Raw genomic sequence first — 20,725 nt, forward strand, 5'->3', positions numbered from 1 at the left:
TGGGACCTTTAATGACCACAGAGAGTCAGGACCTCGGTTTAACGTCTCATCCGAAAGACGGCATCTCCTACAGCACAGTGTCCCCGTCACTGCACTGGGTCATTGGGGTTTATTTGTACCAGAGGGAAGATTGCCCCCTGCTGGCCCACCAACACCACTTCCAGCAGCAACTCAGTATTCCCTGGTGGTCTCCCATCCAAGTACTAACCAAGCCCACACCTGCTTAGCTTCAGCCATTTGGCAGTGCATGGAGGTATGGCTGCTGATTTGTGAGGGAACAGTGAAACCGTTTAATTTGATTAAAGATATATGTGATAAATATTTAAAAAATATATTTTTAAAATGACATTTTCTTTATTTCCAAGATCGCCAAAACCCTCCCCTGGCTTGACATATTTTATGAAGAACATAATGACGTCACTGTTGTTGTCAGAAAACGTCAATACAGTTTCCTGTCACGTGAGGATGTGGGAGTGTATTCATAGTTAATGTAAACACATCGAAGGACCTCATATTTTAAGGTGGTAAAGCGGAAAAGACAGGTAACAGAGTAGAATATACAAATAACAGTGCATTTTGTCTTAATGATATCTTTTCATCGTCAACAACGATGGACATCCCTGTGAATCTGAGGGTGAATTTTAGAGGGAACGCGAAGAGTTTCCTAGTTTCAGAGTCGGAAACGAGCTGGGAGTCCATGGAAGCCATGGTAAGATGCTATAAAAATACTGCTAACGTTCGCTTCCTAACATAAGCGTTTGTGTGTCTGGTGTTAGCTACCAAGGCCTTATTCACGGCCTGGGTACATATAAAAGCAGTAATGAATGTATCCAAAGTACATTTTTCGTAAGTGTATTATGGTATTTACGTATTTAGCTAGGTAGTTAGCTCTTGCTTTCTTACTGCTAGTCATCTGACAAGCAAAAGACCTTGCGTACGCGCAGAAAAACGAACGGTTTACGCAAACGTAACGTTATAATATCTGGTGCTCGTTTTCTAGGTGGCAAGTTATTTTGCTAACGTTAAGCAGTAGCGGCTATCCAACTGAAGTACAATCTCCATGCGTATACATGCAGTACTGTACATTAACTATCTCTTTAAGGACGCTAGTTAACGTAAGGTAGCTACCCGGTAGGTACACTGTTTCAAGCGAATCCACAGATTAAAGGAGACACTGAATTTAGAGTTGTAGCATTCGCTAGCTTGGCAAAAAATGATCATCTAGAGTGACAACGGTACGGAACAAATTCTGAATTGAACTGACAGGTTAACATAAATGTTGATTCGACGCCTGCTTGAATAAGTGACTTAAAACGTTTGAAACGGTCATAGGTGTACCTTGAATGTGACAGCTTCCGGATTCCAGGAAGATTTTGATGTTGTCACGATGAACATAATAATTATAATAATGTTCATACATTTGAATGCAATCTGTATATATTTCATTAAAATCATTAAACATATTAAAAAAATAAAACGTCATGTTATTGCAAGAAAGAAAATGGATCAGGTACGAGTAACATTAGCAATATTAGTTAATTACCTGGAATTTATGGACAAATGTGCACTGGGAGTCCGGGATTATTGGAATTCCCCCTGTGTATGTCACAATATGTAATCTTGGGAATCTATTACCTTTTTGCTTGTGACTCAGAAGTTCTGTGTCATGTCGTTGATACGGCTAAACAATCTGATGAAAAAGAGACACGGCTCTTGATGAGTCATAGGTGAGAGTCAATGGGCAGGGTGGCGTGCATGTTTTTAAGCATGTCCCTGGAAGCTGGTTGCGGAAACAAAGCTAGATTTGAAATGTGCGATTAGGTAGAATGAAGACCTCCAAAGAAAGCCGAGTGGACTGACGAGATTTTGTATGAATGGGGTCACAAGGAAGTGTACTCCAAGGCAAGTACCCTTGGGCCGACGTATGCAGGATCAGGCTTCCTCTGTGTCCCCAGGAGTGAAAATAACATGCACATTCAGAGCCACATTGCCAGATTATGAAGCTAATGAATACAATTATCATATCAATGTGCCAAAGATCATGCCACCCATTCAGTTTTTAGTGGAATAGAGCCTGTACCAAAGCTTGCAATGATGCAGTCTGGCTTGTTGCCTGTCTTTTGGCCTTCATAGTGCTGCATGCCTAGTGTGGGGAAAAACAGGACCCAGCCTGGGCCAGAAGAGCTGGGTGTTCTCCTCACACTGTTGAATACTTCTTCAAAATATACACTTTACAGAGTCTGATGCAACTGGATTTATTGCAGGTAATTCAAAGATAACATGCAATAACCCAGGCTGATCTGCACATATCAATACAAACTGTCTCAAAGCATTCCACAAGGCACTTCACAGAAAACACATAAGACGCACACACACACACACACACAGACAAGGCACACACACACAGACAGGGCACACACACACAGACAAGGCACACAAGACATACAAGACATACTCCACTCCCCTGGGGCCGAACACTCCCTTTTATCCTATTTTAGCTCCTCCTGTTGTGGAGCTCAAGCTTGGACTGTCCCTCATGCTTACATCATTTTACTTTACTCTTTTCCCACACATCATTGTTTCTCATTTTTCAGACACCATTATTTCCCAATTCTCGGACACCATTATTTATCAGCCCCTTCCTTCCTTATTTTTTGAAAATGATAGTGCTCGTCTCCCACTTGAATCTCCCTCCCCCTTCTATCATAAATCACATATTCTGACAACACATTTTCCGGAAAAGGCGGAAGCTTCCGTTAGTTCCACAGATATGCTTGTATACAGCTTAACTAGCAGGGCAGAAATTATGTGTGTATTACGTGTTTGTTCTAATCGCACCTATTTTAGTATGAAGCGCTTCCCTGCTGCCGGTTGTTAATCTTATGGCTAAGGTCGACCTTGGTCCACCTGCATCCTTCCTCTTTTGCTAGCCGGATGATACGTCAGGGAGGAGACAGCTGGTGCTCATCAATACATTCCTTTCCCATATACACTGGGCCTGTGCTCTCTAACTACATATCTTTCCCAATGCAATGGGCTTGTGTTTTTTGAGTACATCTATATTTATTTCCCACACTAGCTTTAGTCAGATATACTTTGTTGAATGCCTTTTTGAACAGCTGAAATGTATAGGCTCCGAAATTATCCTCTTGTCTTGAAATGCTGAAGACTGAATGTAAAAAGTGAAATTATAGAACAAAACTTAAAAGATGAGCTCAGACCATTCAGTTCATTGGCCCACAGAGCGAAGTACTATATCAAGGTTCTGGTTAAGCTCGTGTTTTATGAAGAAAGCTACCTTTGTGTTAGAAACACAGTTTGTAATTAGTTAGGATATAAGCACCAGTCTTATAACAAGGGATTAAGGTAATGATGAAAAACTCTTTGTAAGTTAATGATAAGCAATAAACAGAAACGGGTGTTCATGATGGGCTGGTTTTTTGAAAAGTTTAATGCTCACTTTAATAGCGGTCTAATGCTCAGGCTGCAGGCATTTCCTCCTGCTAAGCTACAATAAGGATCAGCTTCCTTCTTTAGAATCCAGATACACAACAAAGAATACTGCACCTGACAAATCTTAAACTGTTCCCAGGGGCATTGCATGAGCGGTGGATCTGCACTGATGTACTAACTGATACAGCACGTTTGTAAAACACAATGTAGCCTACGTGTACAGTATACAGACCTTAGACGTGAATAAGATTCTGCTCTCTGTACATTGCTGAATGACTTGTGCTACCCGCTGCTGCTGCGGCTGCTCGTGCTCGTCTCTCAGGTAAGCCGGTGCGGCCATGTCGGGGCCCGAGCACATTAAGATGGGAGACCATCTTCCTCCCTCCCCCCCCTCCCTCGCCTCCCCCTGGGCTCCTGCCTATTGCTGCTGCGCGGTTATTGAGTTCACCCTCATTGAAATTACTTTGGTCTCTCATCTTTTTGATATTAGAGGAGCTGCTGGGAGATGCCTGTCTCCTATGGGCAAGCACAGGCTGGTTATTCATGTCATGGTTTTTGCATTAATGACACGCAGGCATGCACACACACGTGTTTATGGCATCGGTGCAGCTAACGGTTTTCTTTGGCTTGCAGATTAAAAGGTCCTTCGGCTTGTCTAGTCTGCAGTTGACGTACTTCGATGAGGACAACGAAGAGGTGAGATCTGTCAGTGGGGCTGATTCCTAAACAACGTCAACTTTTGTTATTTTAAAATGTTTTTATAACTCCGTTTTTCTATTTATGAGGCATAAATTGACTAGACCTGCACCATATCCGTTCATGTATGTGACTGCACAATTTCTAAAAATGTGTATCCCGTATTTCTGATTTCATCGTAATTTGGCATCCAGTGCCATTTCTGCAGTGAGCTTGATATTACTTTTCTGAAATATGTACAGCCAGCCGTGACTTCTGTTTTTGCTACTTTGTTTTATTCTGTGCCTAGTGTTTTGTGCTGAGTATCTTGCCAGATTTGTATAAGTCTGTCATCTGTGTTGAGATGGGTGAAATATTCAAAAGGCAGTGTTGTCCTTTGAAACTCTCTTTCCTTATATTTCAGGTGTCCATCAACAGTCAAGGTAAGCCTTGTAAAACCTGTTCACATGATTATTTCTTGTTTGGGTGGTAAATATGCAGACAAAAATGCTTAGGATACTTTTGTTAATAATCTAAACAGTAATATTTGTGTTTTTTTATTTGCAGAGGAATATGAAGAGGCTTTAAAGGTAATTCATTGCTTTAACTAATCTTATTAAAGATTCATAATAACATTTTGCTTCATAGGTTTTGCCTCAATCTGGCCTCCTGTCTTTACTGTTCACCTGGTGATGGTGGAACAGATGTTTAACTTGAGAAAAGCTGAAATCAGCACAGTCTGTAGTAAAGCCCTGGCGGGGTTATCGTAGAACCTTTCTTTGTGAAAGTTCTGTAGATGACAGTATAGGGTAATATTTGAAATAAAAAAATATGTATTTTGTACCTTGTAAAAATGTAACAACTAATATATTAAGTTTTATTCAACTAGATATACAGTGTAACACACTGAAATTAAATATCAAAGTGAAGATAAGTATAATATTGAGTAATTCAAGTATGTAAATGTAATCTTCATGCTTTGGGTGTTACATTTTGATGTGTTCAGATTCAGAGGGGAATGAAAATGGAACTGAACTTGGCGTGCGAGTGCAGGGGGTGATGTCGTGCAGTAAACTCTGGTGAAGTGTTGCCTGTGCCCGTTCCGCAGAGCGCTCTGAAGCAGGGGGGCCGGCTGCACATGAATGTGTTTGAGACCAAGGGCCCGGCGGGCAGGGGCCCGGCCAAACCGCGCGGCGGAGAGCCCAAGAGCGAGGCCAGGCCCGGCCAGCACTGCCCCACCCTCACCAAGACCGTCAGCCAGAGGATACAGGTCGTCACCCACGAGCAGGCCATGGTGAGAACCCTGTCGCTGCCACACCTCGGCAAGTGCAGTCACTCTACAGGCAGCAGTCATACGGAGAGACAGCAGTCATATGGAGTGTCAGACAGCAGTCGTACAGAGAGACAGCTGTCATATGGAGCGACAGCAGTCAAACGAGAAAGTCCTATCATTCGATGGTGAAAGGCGTACATCAGGAGATATGAAACTGTGGTCTTTATATTTACGAAAGGAATCCATATTGAAAAAGCTCTGCAGTTGTTCCCGTGATTATAAGGCTTGTGGTTCTTACACTAGCTCCAGGCTAATGCCACAGTGCAGTAGTCCACCCCACCTCTCTGTGAATTGTAGCGAACTACTGTTCATTTGCAAATCAAACTGTTGTAACTCACTCACAAAAAAAAAGTTTAAATTTGCTGAGAGGCACTCTTCCAAAACACGATGAAACTTGATATATACGAACGAATAGAAGGCTACTTCAGTTGTGTACATAATAGGACTTTGGCTCACTGATAATACATGGCTAAGGAGTCTAGATTTTAAAATGGCTGCCTTTTCTAGATGAGTAGCCTTTACTGCTGTTATTGTTCCACATCGATCCTCTTTAACTGACAATTGTAGGCCAGCCCTCACGTTGACATCTTAGGAATCCTTCTGATAGAGGTCATGTAGAAGTTGAGTATACACATTCCCAGATATGAATGAAGGCATTGCTTGAGACAGTGCTGTAAAGATTATTTTTGTTTATTCCCAAGGGGGTTATCAAGGAGTTTAAGGGGACTAAAGAGGAAGATAAGACCCCTCCAGCCTGGTTTACATCTTACATGGAGAAGGTACTGTAGAGAGATTTATAATGAAATTCATCTTTTGATGTTTGTGGTAATCTGTGGCTTTTTATGTCTGTGCTATACATAACAGTGAAAGATCATCTCACGTCACTTTGTAGATCAGTTTACAAAACCCTCTGATAACCCTCTTAATGTTGATTACCAACATTAATCCTAGTGCAGCTCTGGTGTTATGGTGTTTTCCATTTAGTATAATTTATCCTTAAGCATATTGAACAGGAGTGTGGCTGTAATTGAATGTAACTAGTTGGAATGATGGCTGGTGAAAGAGGAAGGAGAACGTTGCGCTGCAGTCTGGTAGTTGTAGTTTTGTGGCTGGGGTGTGACATTGTGTGCGGGCAGTTGCAGAGGGGGTTCTTCTGCGCTCCCCAGTTTAAAGAGCAGGTGGTGAAGGAGGCGGTGGAGAAGATCTGCCGCGAGTTCTCGGGACAGTGCTGCATCCACAAGCCGTCGGGAGGCGACGTCCAGGTCCCAGAGGTCAGCTCCTCCTCCTCCTCCTCCGCCGGAGTGCCCAGCGCCACGCCCGCCTGCAGCAGCTGCCAGGGACAGACCTCCGGGGGAGGGTACCAGTGCAGGTGAGCGGCAGGAAGAGAGGGAGGGAGAGTGAGAGCGAGCGAGCGAGAGAGAGAGAGAGAGAGAGAGAGAGAGACAGTAGAGGAGACTTTTGACCTCCTTTAATAAACCATGTTGCCTACAAACAAGCAAATCTGCCCAAGACACATACTAATAAATAGAGAACTAATTGTGCTCCTCTCACGGTGTCCTTCCCCCTTGTCCCGCCAGCGTGTGCACGTCCTGCACCCTGTGTGAGCCCTGCAGCCTGGCGCACGACCCCAGCCACAGCCTGGTGAGGGCCAGGACGCCCCTGTCCATCCCGGAGCATGGCTCCCCCGGCCCCGAACACATCAGGTAGGGCTGCACAGCGCCCTCTGCTGACCTAATCCATACGACATCAACTCTAATTTCATTGTGCTCATTAGATGCGGGTTCTAGTTCAAGCCTGTTTTAATTTGTAGTGTAGATTTTGGCTTCTCTCAGAGGTGCAGCTGTTAGACAGATGCTTCTAGAGCTCTGCTTGCTTTTGCTTTCCTTCTGAATCCATCTGGATCTTTGGTATTATGAAATATCACTATCATTGAGGATTCAGATGTGATTTCAGTGAGTCAGATAGAGCACTGAAGATGGATTGGGTACTAATTCCTGGATTCAATCCATGTGTGTCCATGACATGAATATGGATATATGAATAATAATAAATTGCAAATAAATGTGAGTGTTACTTTATCTGTGGCCATAATTTGGAAAGGTTTTTTTGGTAATTGCTGAACTCCCCATTTTGTGTTTGCGAGGGGAAAAAGACAAACACTTGCATTTAATTGTGAACCTGATTGAAGGACTCGTTGAATCCAACTGTAATCACTGCTATTCTGCCAGAAAAGTCCAGAGGGTCACCTCGGTGGATATCACAGTGGCCATTCTTAATGTAGGATGGAAAGGGGAAAAAAATGCACTGCACTGTATTCTGTAAAGGCAGATAGTGTAATGTTTAAAAAAGACCTCTGAATATGTTGTGTATTGATCATAATATTTACACAGCCATAGGTAGCATTGCCAGATTCAAGCGAAAGTGCTTCATTTGAATGCAGGGTTGAAAAGCGAGATGTCACGCTGTAGCCAGCTTGATCAACATGAGTATATTAACACAAATTGCTCCTAGGGTTTTTTTATATGGTTAGCATGTGTGGCAAAAATTTGTTTTGATCTGGTTGCCAAAACATTATTTGTAGCTTGCTTCATACCGCAAATCTCACTGTTTTATTTGGCTTCTGTTGTGTCATAATAAAATTGTGAACAACATACATTCATTTTGTTATTTTTGAAAAACTCAACATTTTCTATCAAAACACAAGTGTATTATTAAAGTAAAACGCAAATTTTGAAATGTCCTATGTTCCAAAGATGCAAACATCCATGGGCTAGCTCGACTATGCTGTTGTGTTTCCGCGGAATGTCGATGGCCTGCCTTTCTGTCTGAACCCAAGGTTCCAGAGACGGGGAGACAGAAGCTTCCGGAAGGCAGAGAAGCAGCGGCTGAAGGCGGAGAAGCGACAGCTGAAGGCAGAGGTGAAGGAGATCAGGAAGCAGCTGAGGATGGAGAGGAGGGGCCTTCAGTGGAACACCGTCGGCGACGGGAACGCCGACCCCATCCTGCTCCAACCACGGAGCACGCAGACCTGCTGCTTAGAGTAAGAGCTCCACACTCAGGCCTGGTGCTTAGAGAAAGAGCTCCACTGCCAGGCCTAGTGCTTAGAGAAAGAGGTGCACACTCAGGCCTGCTGCTTAGAGAAAGAGCTCCACTGCCAGGCCTAGTGCTTAGAGAAAGAGGTGCACACTCAGGCCTGCTGCTTAGAGAAAGAGCTCCACACTCAAACCTGCTGCTTAGGGTAATAGCTCCACACTCAGGCCTTCTGCTTAGAGAAAGAGCTCCACACCAGGCCTTCTGCTTAGAGAATGAGCTCCACACTCAGGCCTGCTACTTAGAGAAATAGCTTCACACTCAGGCCTGCTGCTTAGAGAAATAGCTTCACACTCAGGCCTGCTGCTTAGAGAAAGAGCTCCACTGCCAGGCCTGCTGCTTAGAGAATGAGCTCCACACTCAGGCCTGCTGCTTAGAGAAATAGCTTCACACTCAGGCCTGCTGCTTAGAGAAATAGCTTCACACTCAGGCCTGCTGCTTAGAGAAAGAGCTCCACTGCCAGGCCTGCTGCTTAGAGAAAGAGCTCCACTGCCAGGCCTGCTGCTTAGAGAAAGAGCTCCACACCAGGCCTTCTGCTTAGAGAATGAGCTCCACACTCAGGCCTGCTGCTTAGAGAAATAGCTTAGAGCTTAGAGAAATAGCTGCTTAGAGAAACAGAAATAGGGGCGACATAGCCCAGGAGGTAAGACCGATTGTCTGGCAGTCGGAGGGTTGCCGGTTCAAACCCCGCCCTGGGCATGTCGAAGTGTTCTTGAGCAAGACACCTAACCCCTAACTGCTCTGGCGAATGAGAGGCATCAATTGTAAAGTGCTTTGGATAAAAGCGCTATATAAATGCAGTCCATTTACCATTTACCATTTACCATTCACACTCGGGCCTGCTGCTTAGAGAAATAGCTTCACACTCAGGCCTGCTGCTTAGAGAAAGAGCTCCACTGCCAGGCCTGCTGCTTAGAGAAAGAGCTCCACTGCCAGGCCTGCTGCTTAGAGAAAGAGCTCCACACCCAGACCTATGATCTTGGTAGAGAGAACGGGTAAGGGTCAGGAACTTGGCCACTCTAACAATGCGCCATATGGTTTTGACCAGGAGCCCCCACCGCTCCTGCCCCCCCATGGGGCCCGTCATGACCGCCCTGTTCCTGGACGAGAACCTCCCGGACGGGACACGGCTACAGCCCGGTACCAAATTCATCAAGTACTGGAAGATGAGGAACACTGGCAGCATGCCATGGAGCCCCGAAACCAAGGTAAGGCAGCAGGACATGCCCACTCCTGTGTGGAGCTTTGTGACATCACTGTGCCCGTCAATGATTTAAAAAATATAAACATGCAGATCATATGTTGGTTTTGTTACAACAGCTGGCACTGTTGTCTGTTGAGCAGTACTCTTGCCGCATTAGAGATAGGGACCCTTTGATATTTTAATGTCCTGATGTGATGCAGTGCTATATGCTCTATATCAGGGGTGCTGGTCTGTGTGCTGGTTTTTGGTCCAACCAGTTACATTAGTTCTAGTTTTCTGACAGCTCTATGAACTATGCTGGTTCACTCCTGTACTTGAGCAGAGTAAAATCTTTAGGCTGCACTTGCAGTCTACGGCTGTTGCTGGTGTTCATGCAAGTGCCAGACCGAGATATGATTGAGCTAATTAATTAAGAGTAGAAGTTGGCACAGAATCCTGAAATGGATCAGCCCTCTTTGTGCACCCCCGCTCTGTATTGTGGGTAAATGGGCAGCCCAAATGTGCTGATTGGCCTGTGTGCATCATTATGCATTCCTGTTGTTATGGAAACGGTCATGTGACCCGCAGCTGAAGTTCATGTGGGGGAACCTGACGCTGGCGTCCAGCGAGAAGCAGAAGGAGGTGCCGGTGCCCTTCCTGCAGCCGGACCAGGTGGGCGTGGTGAGCGTGGCCTTCACGGCGCCCGTGGCGGAGGGCACCTACACCTCGCACTGGCGCCTGGCGCACCGCGGGGAGCAGTTCGGCCCGCGCGTGTGGTGCAGCATCGTGGTGGACCCCCTGGCCCCGCCCGGCGCCGCTGACGGGGAGCTGGTCTCCCCCTGCGGGACCCCCCAGGTGAGTTCAGAACTCTGCACCAATGGTCACTTTATGAGCTGTGAGCAGTGCTGTGTGTCTGACTAAGCATTGAGCTTACTGGCGGTCACTGGCTGCCGTGCAGTTTGAGGTTAGTTTCCTAGAAAGGGAACCATTGCGCTGTCTCAATAAAGTTTAGTTAAAGGATGATTAGTTGGTGCGTTGCACTCAGCTTGCAGTTGACGGGAAAAAAAATTGAGGCCCATACTCCAAGAGAGTTTTTAAAAAAAAGAGTCTTTCTACAATTTCAATGTGCTTTTATTATGTAAAAAAGTTGTACACAGAGGTTTCGGCCCTGAAGCCTTCTTCAATGTGTCTGTAGTTGCATAATAAAAGCACATTGAAATTTCAGAGACTCTTTTAAAAAAAGCTTTTTGTATGAAACTTGTTTGTGTGAAACATTTGTTGTTGTGAAGTGATTTTTCCCCCTTTTCTCTCATCTCGAACAGCACTAATGCATGGTAGCCTCTGTAAAGCAGTATGTGAGTGCAGTCTAGGGCCTTCCATGAAGCGGGTTTTCCCTCCTTGCCTCCAGGTGGCGCTGCAGGAGAAGGTCGTCCCTCGGCGGGAGAAGGAGGGGACCTGCTGCGCTGCCCCCAGGGACTGTGCAATCATGTCCATGGGCCTGGAGTGCGAGCACGACTACTACATCCCCTCAGTGGACCTGCTCACAGCACAGGTAAGTACCGCTCACACCAGCCGACCAACCGCACAGCCAGTCCCCACGTTACTCCTTACTTCCTTACTACAGCACGTTCTGGGTGTTTTAAGGAGTTTCTGGTGGTAAATGACATTATACGCTTAATAAATATTCGTAAATATAATAGTGCAACATCTGTTGCAACATCTTCATCCTTGGTCACACCCCTTCATGAATATGCATTGACTGTACATCTATAGTGCTTCAGCGTGGGAAGTTTTGGCTTCAACAGCAAGGAGACTGGGGGAATGGTGAGGTGGGTCAGTAGGAGAATGATGAAGTGCTTCACTAGGAGAATGGTTAGGTGCTTTAGTAGTAAAGACTGGGAATGATGAGGAGGGTGTTATACGGTGCTGGCTGGTCTGTAGCGTCTGTGCTAACGTTGTGTTTTTGGCGCTGATGTACCGCTATCGTACCCGTGTTGCAGGACCTGCTGTCCTTCGAGCTGCTGGACATCAACATCGTGCAGGAGCTGGAGAGCGTCCCGAACAACACGCCAGCAGGTAACAGCGCAGTGTCATAGCAGAACTGCAGAACCTTCACTCCTGCGTTTCAGTATTAACGTTATTAACGTTTATTGTCAGCGTTGATAAATTAATATGATGCAGCTAAGCAAAGGCCTTTATCACAAGCGGCATTGGATAATAATAATACACAAACTGAACACAGTGATAATATAGCAATATTATTGGTGAGCGTGTCCCGTCTCTTTCGGCAGACATGACGCCCTGCATGTTCCCGCTGCCCCACGATGGCCCCCTGGTGGAGAGGCCGGTCCTGGCACAGATCCAGGAGGAGACCAAGGTCTCAGGGGCTAAGAGCCTGCCGGGTAAGGGTCTGTCTGCACCACAGAACCTCAACTACATTAAAACCTTTATTTCAAAAGCACTGGCTTACATTTGCTCTTAGATACAGAAGATTCAGCAATGATGTACAGTATGTCTCCTGTAAAACTAATTGTATTTGGGTGTAAAGTTTAATTGTATTTTATCTTTTTAAAATGAAACTCTTGGAGGCTTCACTATTGCATAGAACATTGTCAACAGGATGTTACATGGTGCTAGTTGTGGGCTCACTTGTGCAGGTTTGGGTGTGCTAGCCGCACTGCGCTAGTCGTGTTCTCAGTCATGCGGTTTGGGTATGCTAGCCACACTGCGCTAGCTGTGTTCTCACTCATGTAGTTTGGCTGTGTGTTTACCAGCCGCCAAGCAGCGTAGACTGAAGGAGCCGGGCAGCATCCCCGCCCAGGAGGAGGGCGAGGAAGACATCAGCGGCACACAGTTTGTGTGCGAGACCGTGATTCGCTCCCTCACCCTGGAGGAACCAGACCGCGTGCCCCTGCGCAGACCCCGCCCCCGCCCCGCCCCCCGCAAAGGTGAGCCCGCCCACCATCCCGCCTGCTCGCACACACCTGATCTGTCAGGAGAGAGGTGTGTGGGAGTTTTCCCGTCAGTCGTTCCAAGCCCGGCAGAACAGTGAAGTTTTGTGTTTCTCTGGGTTACGTGAGCCAGTGGAAGGCCAGTTACATTGTTTAACGGGTGAAAGACGATGCGTTCTGTTTGAAAGCAGCAGCCACTAGGGCGTGCAAGATTGTTATTTTAGCCGTTGTAAATTATCTCCACGATTCACATCGTGCTATATTTTCCCTGCTGCTAAGATTTCCTCCATCTGTGCCTTTTGTAGTTGTAACTCGTAATTGAGTGAGACGCCTGTTTTTCTCTGGTTCTCCCAGTGTGCTCATCTGCTGCGCATGACTCCAGCTCTAGCGCTGGGAATGCTACAGAGCAGTGTAGAGAGAAGAGGGCGGGGCCTGACATGGAGGCGGGGCTCAGGACTATAGAGGCTCCGCCTCCGTCTACATCACAGGTCATACAGGAAGAACGGTCACCTCCAGGTAACTAGTCGTCACCCATAGCAGCCAGTGGGGTTTGCATGTAATGCACTTTGTTTGGGTCCCATAATTGTGTTTTTTGTAGGACAGTCCCTCCATTACTGCACAGACTGCACAGCTTTATGGCTTTTTAAAACAAAAATTGTAATTTGGAAAAAAACTACCAAAAAAAAAAAATTATGTTTTGAATCATGAGTTAAATTTAGTCAAAGTTAAAGTGAATGACATCTTTGATGGTATGTATAAAACAAATGCAGCACAGGAAAACTGTGGTTGAAAGTGCACAGCAGAGCAGTGCATGCTGGGTAGAAGACTCGACTGAGGACAGACCTGTGCGTTTTTCCTTAGAGGTGGGCGGGGAGTCGGACATCGAGATCGTCTGCGCGGACCCCGGCGGTGCCGGGGCAGAAGAGGGGGTGGGCGGGGCGGCGGGAGAGGGGGCGGGAGCGGCGACGGCGGGCGCTGACGAGCAGGACGAGGTGCGGAGCCAGGCGTCCTCGGCCTCCTCCGAGGATTACATCATCATCCTGCCCGACTGCTTCGACACCAGCCGGCCGCTGGGCGAGTCCATGTACAGCTCGGCGCTCTCGCAGGCCGGCGCGGACGGCGCCCCCTCTGGCTGCAGCAGCGTCAGCGACATGCTCTGCGCCTCGCAGACCCTGGACGCCGTGCCCCTCACCCCGGTGGTGGTGCCCGCTACGCCACGCAGGTGACTCATTAATATCATAACATCTTATACCCCCGTCTAGTGGTGAAACAAGGAATTGCCGCTACATCAGAGGGAGCCGAGGTTTAGCGGGTGTGGGAGACCACCACTTCTGTGGCATCCTCCAGTTGCGGAGTCTTTGCACTGTGAAGCTTTGCACATGACAAATAGAACTTGAGTGGAATTTAACTTTCAATTGAAAGCTTAGCGTTTCAGAATGTATTCCCGTAAGCAATGATGCATTGTTCTCATAAGCGTATTTACACTGAGGCTGTAGGAATGACATGTCTTTGTCGTGTTAAGTGGCATCTGAGACTGATACGGTGGGCTCTCTCTCCCTAGACCAGAGAGGCTGGGAAAGAAGGACCTGACGGTGGAGACCCTGGACACCAGCGAGCTCTACCAACCCGCGGACTCGCCCGACTGTAAGCACCCAGTGACAGTACAGCACCGCCGAGAATCTGCGTCTGATATGCCTCCTCAGCAAGCATTACGTTCTGTTAAACGCTGATTAACCTCCTCTTCTGCCCATGGGCTATTTTGGGACTGTGACAGGAGAGCTGACGTCAGTTCAAAACAGTGTTAAAAAAAAAAAAAAAAAAAATAGACAAGGAAATATTTTGCAAGCTCAGTTTCCTGTTGGGCGTGTTGTTTGTGCCTTTTAGGCATGGAAAGGAAGCGTGGGCTCGGCCACTAGACATGCAAAAAAAACCACCATTCCAGTCAGCCGTTTGGAATAAGTGCTATACGCAAATATTTGAAAATTTGATCATGTGGTTTTGTGTGGCTGGAGCCACTTCCAGTAGCGACCTGGATTCTCCAGTCCACAGCTAGCGCAGTGTGGCTAGCACACCCAAACCCACACTCCTGTTAGCCTGGCCAAGCCCCACAGGGCTCTGCTCTAACATTTCTTCCAAGGAACGCATGTAATTCTAAGTTGAAACATTTAGCACACTAATGCATTCCAGTCAGTACATGTGCTCAATTATTTTTCCAGTTGGTGCACATCAGTTTTCAAGTGCAAATACTCCTGAAGGTGAGCACTGTAGAGCCCTGCCCCACCCCGCCCAATTGAGCTGTCAGACTGATGGAAAGGTGTACGACTGATGATGCCTGTTTAGGCAGGTATGGATGCTGCAATTATTAATGAATGTGGCAATGTGGCATAGCGAAGCCATTGAGGAGCTGGGTTTTGTAACTCAGAGGTTGCTGGTTCAAATCTCAGGAGGGGCCACTGGTGTTGCCACCTTGAGAAAATAATTAGCTTATTATATCCACTTACAAAGGAGAATATTTAATATTATCTTCATTAGTCATGTGTGAATATGTGTATTTAAGTTGATGAGATGGTGTGCAGGTAATGTAACGCCAGAGCCAAGCGCCCTCCACATTTGATGCCTCATGCTGTTGCTGAATCTGCGTGTGTCATCCAGGTTCCGGTTCAGACCAGTCTCAGCAAGCCAGCCCCTCAGAGAAGAGTGGCTCAGAGGTCCCCCAGGACCACAGGTGAGGTCTGCCATGCACCTCACGGAGAGGGGGGGCGGGCCGGGTTTGCCCAGTGAAATCAGATCCGAGCGCTATTTTCAGAGGCACTGAAGGACGGCCTATCAAATGCTGGAAGATTCGGCTGAACATTGACAGCACAGTTTATATTTAGGAGCTGCAAGCCTCATGGCTAACTGGAAGCCTTGCATTCAGGGATTATTGACTGAATGAGCAGCGATAAATGATAAATAATAGAGCAGTTCCCTGAAAAGCTTCCCTGGAAAGCAGGGTCACACCTGAAAGGCCATAGAGAATTTTATTCATGGCTCTTTGTACAGCTGGCCGTTGGGGCTACAGCAGACAGCCTTGCGTTAATTACGCCTGAACGTCGATACAAACGCGGAACATGTGAACGGGAAGTGTGAAGTGCTGAGAGTGGAAATGTAACGGTGGTGGGACATAATGTTCTGCATTCAGTGTCCCTGAACACCTCACCTTCAGGAACAGTGTGCAGATTAACACTGCATTACGTTACATTACATTTATTTAGCTCTGCATTACATTATGTTCATTTATCTCAACATCACATCATGTATGTTTAGCGCTACATCACATTACATCTGTTTAGCAGACACTCTTATCTGCGGTAGAATACGTTATAGCGCATCCGCCTCAGTTACGTGAGCAGCAGTGGCTAACGTCATTCCTGGACCGGCGAGCGTACAGGTGACCTCACCCAGCCACTAATGCAGGCTAGCTTTGCCGACCATTAACCAAAATACAAATCCTGAACACAGGTTTAATCCAGAAGAAGCCATAAATGAAAGCATGAAGCACTAAACACGCTATAGCTGTCTGAACCATGACATGCTGGAAGGGTGCAGACAGTTATAGTCCAAAGAGACTTACCGGCAGTTTCTAAAAATCATTTAACAGATGACTGACAAACATAATGTGCTGGGTATAATAAGTGTACTTTAGTTTCCATTGACACTGATGCCAGTCATCGAATGAAACATTCATCCGGTTACTTGAGCAGTGCCAGCAGTCGTTTTCACCTACAGGTATGCTGTATCTGACCGTGTTATGGTGATTTTTAACATGGGGGGGAGTGGCAGGAGTGTATCCCCTCGTTGCGCGGTTAGTGGGATCCCCTTCTGTAGCACGTGGCCGCGGACGCGTCTCTGAGGGGCCCTGTTTCTGTCTGTGCCGTAGGGCCCCGGGAGGCCTCACCGATGGGCTGGTGAAGGGAGCCCTCTCCGTAGCAGCCTCCGCCTACAAAGCCCTCTTCACTGGCCAGCCCGGCGCCTCACAGGTCAGTCCCCACTGAGTGACAGCCGAGCGAGCCAATGGCAGCCCCCCCCTCAATTCCAAGATTTATTATATGTAAAGACTAGAGAAAGGAGTAGAAGTAGTTTTATTTTTTTCATTTTCAGTTCAAGGAACAAAAAGAAAAGACTTAATCATGTAAGAGGAGAGAGCCAAAAGATATGTACACATCTACAAAAATACAAAAAAGGCAAAAAGAAAAGAATGAACACACACACACACACTGTATTGTAGAGCACATAGTATACCCTTTCCTCTATAAATAACAGACATCCAGACCTTCCCTTGTTTAAAAATAGCTATTAGCAATTTAGCGCCCTATCAGTAACATTAGCATTAGCGTAGCACGAAGTGGCCGCTGCTCACGGCCCAGGCGAGGCCTTGCGCCGTAGCGTCGTAACCGCCAGCAGCGTTTGCTGTCATTGGCTCAGCCCCCCGCGGACTCGGCCAGCCAGGACGCCCTGATGGCCGTGCTCCTGGAGATGGGCTTCGGCGACCGTCCGCTCAACCAGCGGCTGCTGAAGAAGCACGACTACAACCTGCTGGACGTGGTCAACGAGCTGGTGCAGATGGCCGACAACGACTGGTACGCCACGCGCTACTGAGGAGCCGCCGCGCCGGGGTGGGGGACCGGAGAAAATGGCCGACGACGACTCCTCCTCCTCTACTCTGCGATTGGACAGGCGCCGGCCCAGTACGCAGGAACTCGGCCAATCCTGATATAGGATGTATACAGTGGTTTAAAAAAAAAAAAGGGAGAACACTGAGCATGACATCACAAAGGAGCATCCAATGAAACGCTTTGTACATAGAGAGCATACCTGTATATACAGCAGCAATGGAATTATATCAACAGTTGTCATCTCTAGGTCATTCCTGTAAAAAAAAAATACACTTCACAGAAGCGGCTTGTTATTTCCTCTTGTTATTGATGATAACATATGAAATGGTTCTGTTTAAAAACATTGAGTAGTGTCATGTGCTGGAGATATCTGAATCTTCTGCCAGACCCAGGAAGCTTTGACTTCCATTGGGTTGACAGAGGGAGCCTAGTTTGTAGTCACTGGCAACAAATGCCACCGCTGCTTAGCTAATACATGATGGTACTTCGAAGTGACCGTTTCGATACTTTGTTTAAAACATATGCATGATTGTCTGTGTGGGAACTGATACTGGCTTTCTCCCCCCATGTGTGATACCTGTACATCAGGCTAAAGCAATGGTGTAAAATCTCCATAGGGATCAAGTGTTGAGCTGTGCACTAAATGTCACTCTGGCCACACTAATGAAATATACCTGTGTTACGCATCCACAAGGGGCCAGAGTTAAACTTAAGTTCATTGTGACTGTAATAGAAAAAACTAAACATTCCCATAATTTGTCTGTGGAACACATGATCCTGGAATCATCTCACTTTGTGGTTGTAATGTAATAACTAATGTTTTAAAATAGTTGTCATTTATGGTCAATCAAATATTTTAATACATTTTATTTTATTTTCAGGCTGAAATTAAAAAGAAAAATCCTAATTCTGTAAGATCATCGTTTCAAAAGCTTCACACTACAGGTCTGAAGTTTTAATTTTGTTGGTGGAATATTTATGAACATAAGTGTATGAATTTTTGTTTTTTAGATTCCAAATGTGAAACTTCTATATTTCCTTTTCTGCAACTCTATACAAGGTTTCTGACTGAGAAAGTTGGTTTTGAATGCATTGGGCAACTGCAGGACGACTTCCTGTCCAGTGACAGGAAGCTGCAGGAGGGACTTCCTGTCTAAATCAACCCTTGGTTCCTTTCCCTTGCCAGTTGCGTCCACAGAACTAATCTCAATTAACACACATTTCTATGTTGCTATGTGCATTGTTAAAAAATGCATATATGTGGTACCGTCACCTTTTGGTGTCTGGGGAGTTCTGCAGCTCATCAAGCTTTGACAACCAAACTGACTGAGGAAAAAAGGGTCTCCTATGCACCCAGAGAAAGGAATTGAGTGAATTGCAGATTTTATTTTATTTACAAAATGTTTGTAAACTCAAGTGAAGCATGTACTGGTATATTTTACATTTTAAGTCACTCTGAATACTTCCCCTGTTGGTACTGGGGGGGTGGGGGGGAGAGAGACAAGGGGTACAGGACTTGACAGGCTTTCCATAGAGTGAACAGATGAGGACCAAACAAGACAAACATAGGAAAGAATGCAGAGGAACTGTGTCTAAAGGGGACTTTAGAACAGTGATGTGTGTCACACCTAGACGTCCTCAACCTGATGCTGGATGCTAATCCTGATCTCTGCAGGGGTTCATTACTATGCAGAATGGGGTCCATCAGTTAAAATGTACTGGTCGATTACAGTTTACTCCGCCCATATGATGTCATGTGGGGTCTGATTTAAAGGTGAAAAATAAAACCACAGACCCTCGTTCTCCGGGACTGCGGTTGAGGACCGCTGATGTGGATGTAGCTGTCAGCAGGCTGGCCTTTAATGCATTCAGTGGCTGATGAGAGCAGCTGTGAGCTTGTGAAGGGACTGGTCCACAAGGGGGAGCAGCCCATATTTCTGCAGCCTCTATTTTCAGATGGAGTGACAAGTGGCAGTTGGAACCGCCTACACGCTTAGTCTCCTTATCCTCGTAATGAAATGCAGTACACACACCATCAGTAGCAAACGGGAGACTGTGTGTACAAACCACAGGGTAAAAATCTTTCATTAATATTGAAAATATAAATGCTTTTTTTTCTAGAAAATGCTGACAACTTTAGGTTAGGTTATCTATGCTATAGGAGTATTTTTGGCAGACAAATTGATGGACTGTCGTAGTTGTTCGTGGGCCTTGAGACATTTTTTATGGTGCATTTGGGAATTTCCGAACACCTCCAGCCCAGCCACTCTTACCAGCTCTGAACCTATGGGTGATACTGAGACCTCTTTTGTGTCCTTTGTTTAGTTGCTGTATATGATTAATGTGCACTGTGTATACATTTTATTTTGTGAAAGGGGTTTGAAGAAAGACTTGCCTAAAGGCCTGTATCTATGAGTAGTATATCGGCTTGCTGAATCCTAGAAAGAAAAAAGTTACAATTATATTGACGTTCCCAAGCATTAATGTGTTTATGGTTAGCCTTGGCTTTTGACACTGAAGGATATACTGTAACTAAACAGTTGTACCAATTTCATTTTGAATAACATGCTGTTTGTTCTGTGAGATGGTTTGCACTATTAGGTCAAAGGCTTGCTTAAGGAAAGGTCAATTAACACTAAATTGTGCGGTGATGTTGGCCTGTAAGGATCAGACTGACTGCTTAGTGTTAGCACGGGCTAACTGCAGGAAGTGGGTGAATAGCATTCCAGCTCTAACTGTGTTGAAGAGAATGAGCACTTTACAGACATACAGATAAAATGTAAAAAAAAAAAAGTGATTTAATAAAAGGTAATTACAGTAATGATGTCTGCTGTCCTTTTTATGTGATGTGCTTTCTGTGTTTTCCCTGCTGGGTGTTCTTTGACCTTTATACATTACATAAAATGTGCATTGTACAATAGAAGGTTTACACTGCGGCAGTGAGAAGCTGGTCTTGAATTCTCTCCATTCAGTGACCAACAGAGTAGGATTTTTTTTTTCAGATATGAGGATAGAGGAGCTCCTGGTTCCCAAGATGAAAAGGGAATCCCCAGCATTTATGTTTTGCTAAATTATGTGACTTTGCATTATGATGTGTAATCTTAAAAGGTGTGTATTTGCAGCATGATGTATTGATTTATTTTTGTTATAGGGACTGGTTGTGTCCACTGTCTAGCTTTGATATCAACCTAGGGCAAGGCAACGGGATACTGTTGCCCCTTAGGTTGCGTTTTTTCAGCTGACTGTAGTGGTCTTCCCACTACAGGTTTTTCCACTACATTCAAGAGCTTCAGAACTGCCGGTTGTAACTATTGTCTACTGACATTTTGTTCTCTTTGCTTTTCGACATTTCAGGAGTTTTTCTGCAACTTAGGTGATTTGATGT

At 45.8% G+C, this 20,725-nt stretch overlaps 1 protein-coding gene across 2 annotated transcripts; it reads left to right on the forward strand.

Annotated features, from left to right (window-relative positions):
- The first annotated feature begins 447 nt into the window (after positions 1 to 447).
- nbr1b (NBR1 autophagy cargo receptor b) lies at positions 448 to 20,161 on the forward strand. 2 transcript variants are annotated; one of them, XM_064314458.1, is made up of 21 exons: positions 448 to 709; positions 4,087 to 4,149; positions 4,553 to 4,571; positions 4,696 to 4,718; positions 5,237 to 5,422; positions 6,163 to 6,240; positions 6,598 to 6,830; positions 7,039 to 7,164; positions 8,298 to 8,501; positions 9,600 to 9,759; positions 10,323 to 10,589; positions 11,143 to 11,286; positions 11,735 to 11,810; positions 12,026 to 12,136; positions 12,509 to 12,682; positions 13,040 to 13,201; positions 13,547 to 13,907; positions 14,247 to 14,329; positions 15,338 to 15,410; positions 16,605 to 16,704; positions 17,150 to 20,161. In XM_064314458.1, exons 1-21 carry the CDS (start codon positions 611 to 613, stop codon positions 17,321 to 17,323), a joined length of 2,916 nt encoding a protein of 971 aa, XP_064170528.1. In that variant the 5' UTR covers positions 448 to 610; the 3' UTR covers positions 17,324 to 20,161. The 2 variants fall into 2 exon arrangements, with proteins under 2 accessions (XP_064170528.1, XP_064170529.1); XM_064314459.1 differs by having other exon boundaries at positions 449 to 709; positions 6,628 to 6,830.
- The last annotated feature ends 564 nt before the right edge of the window (positions 20,162 to 20,725 follow it).

This window comes from Anguilla rostrata, chromosome 17, assembly GCF_018555375.3.
Source record: "Anguilla rostrata isolate EN2019 chromosome 17, ASM1855537v3, whole genome shotgun sequence".
In the NCBI taxonomy this organism is placed as follows: Eukaryota; Metazoa; Chordata; class Actinopteri; order Anguilliformes; family Anguillidae; genus Anguilla; species Anguilla rostrata.

Coding starts and splice junctions, on each gene's coding strand:
- nbr1b (XM_064314458.1), top strand. CDS start 611: ATGGACATCCCTGTGAATCTGAGGGTGAATTTTAGAGGGAACGCGAAG. Junction 6,241..6,597: donor TTACATCTTACATGGAGAAG/GTACTGTAGAGA, acceptor GTGTGCGGGCAG/TTGCAGAGGGGGTTCTTCTG. Junction 11,287..11,734: donor TGGACCTGCTCACAGCACAG/GTAAGTACCGCT, acceptor CCCGTGTTGCAG/GACCTGCTGTCCTTCGAGCT.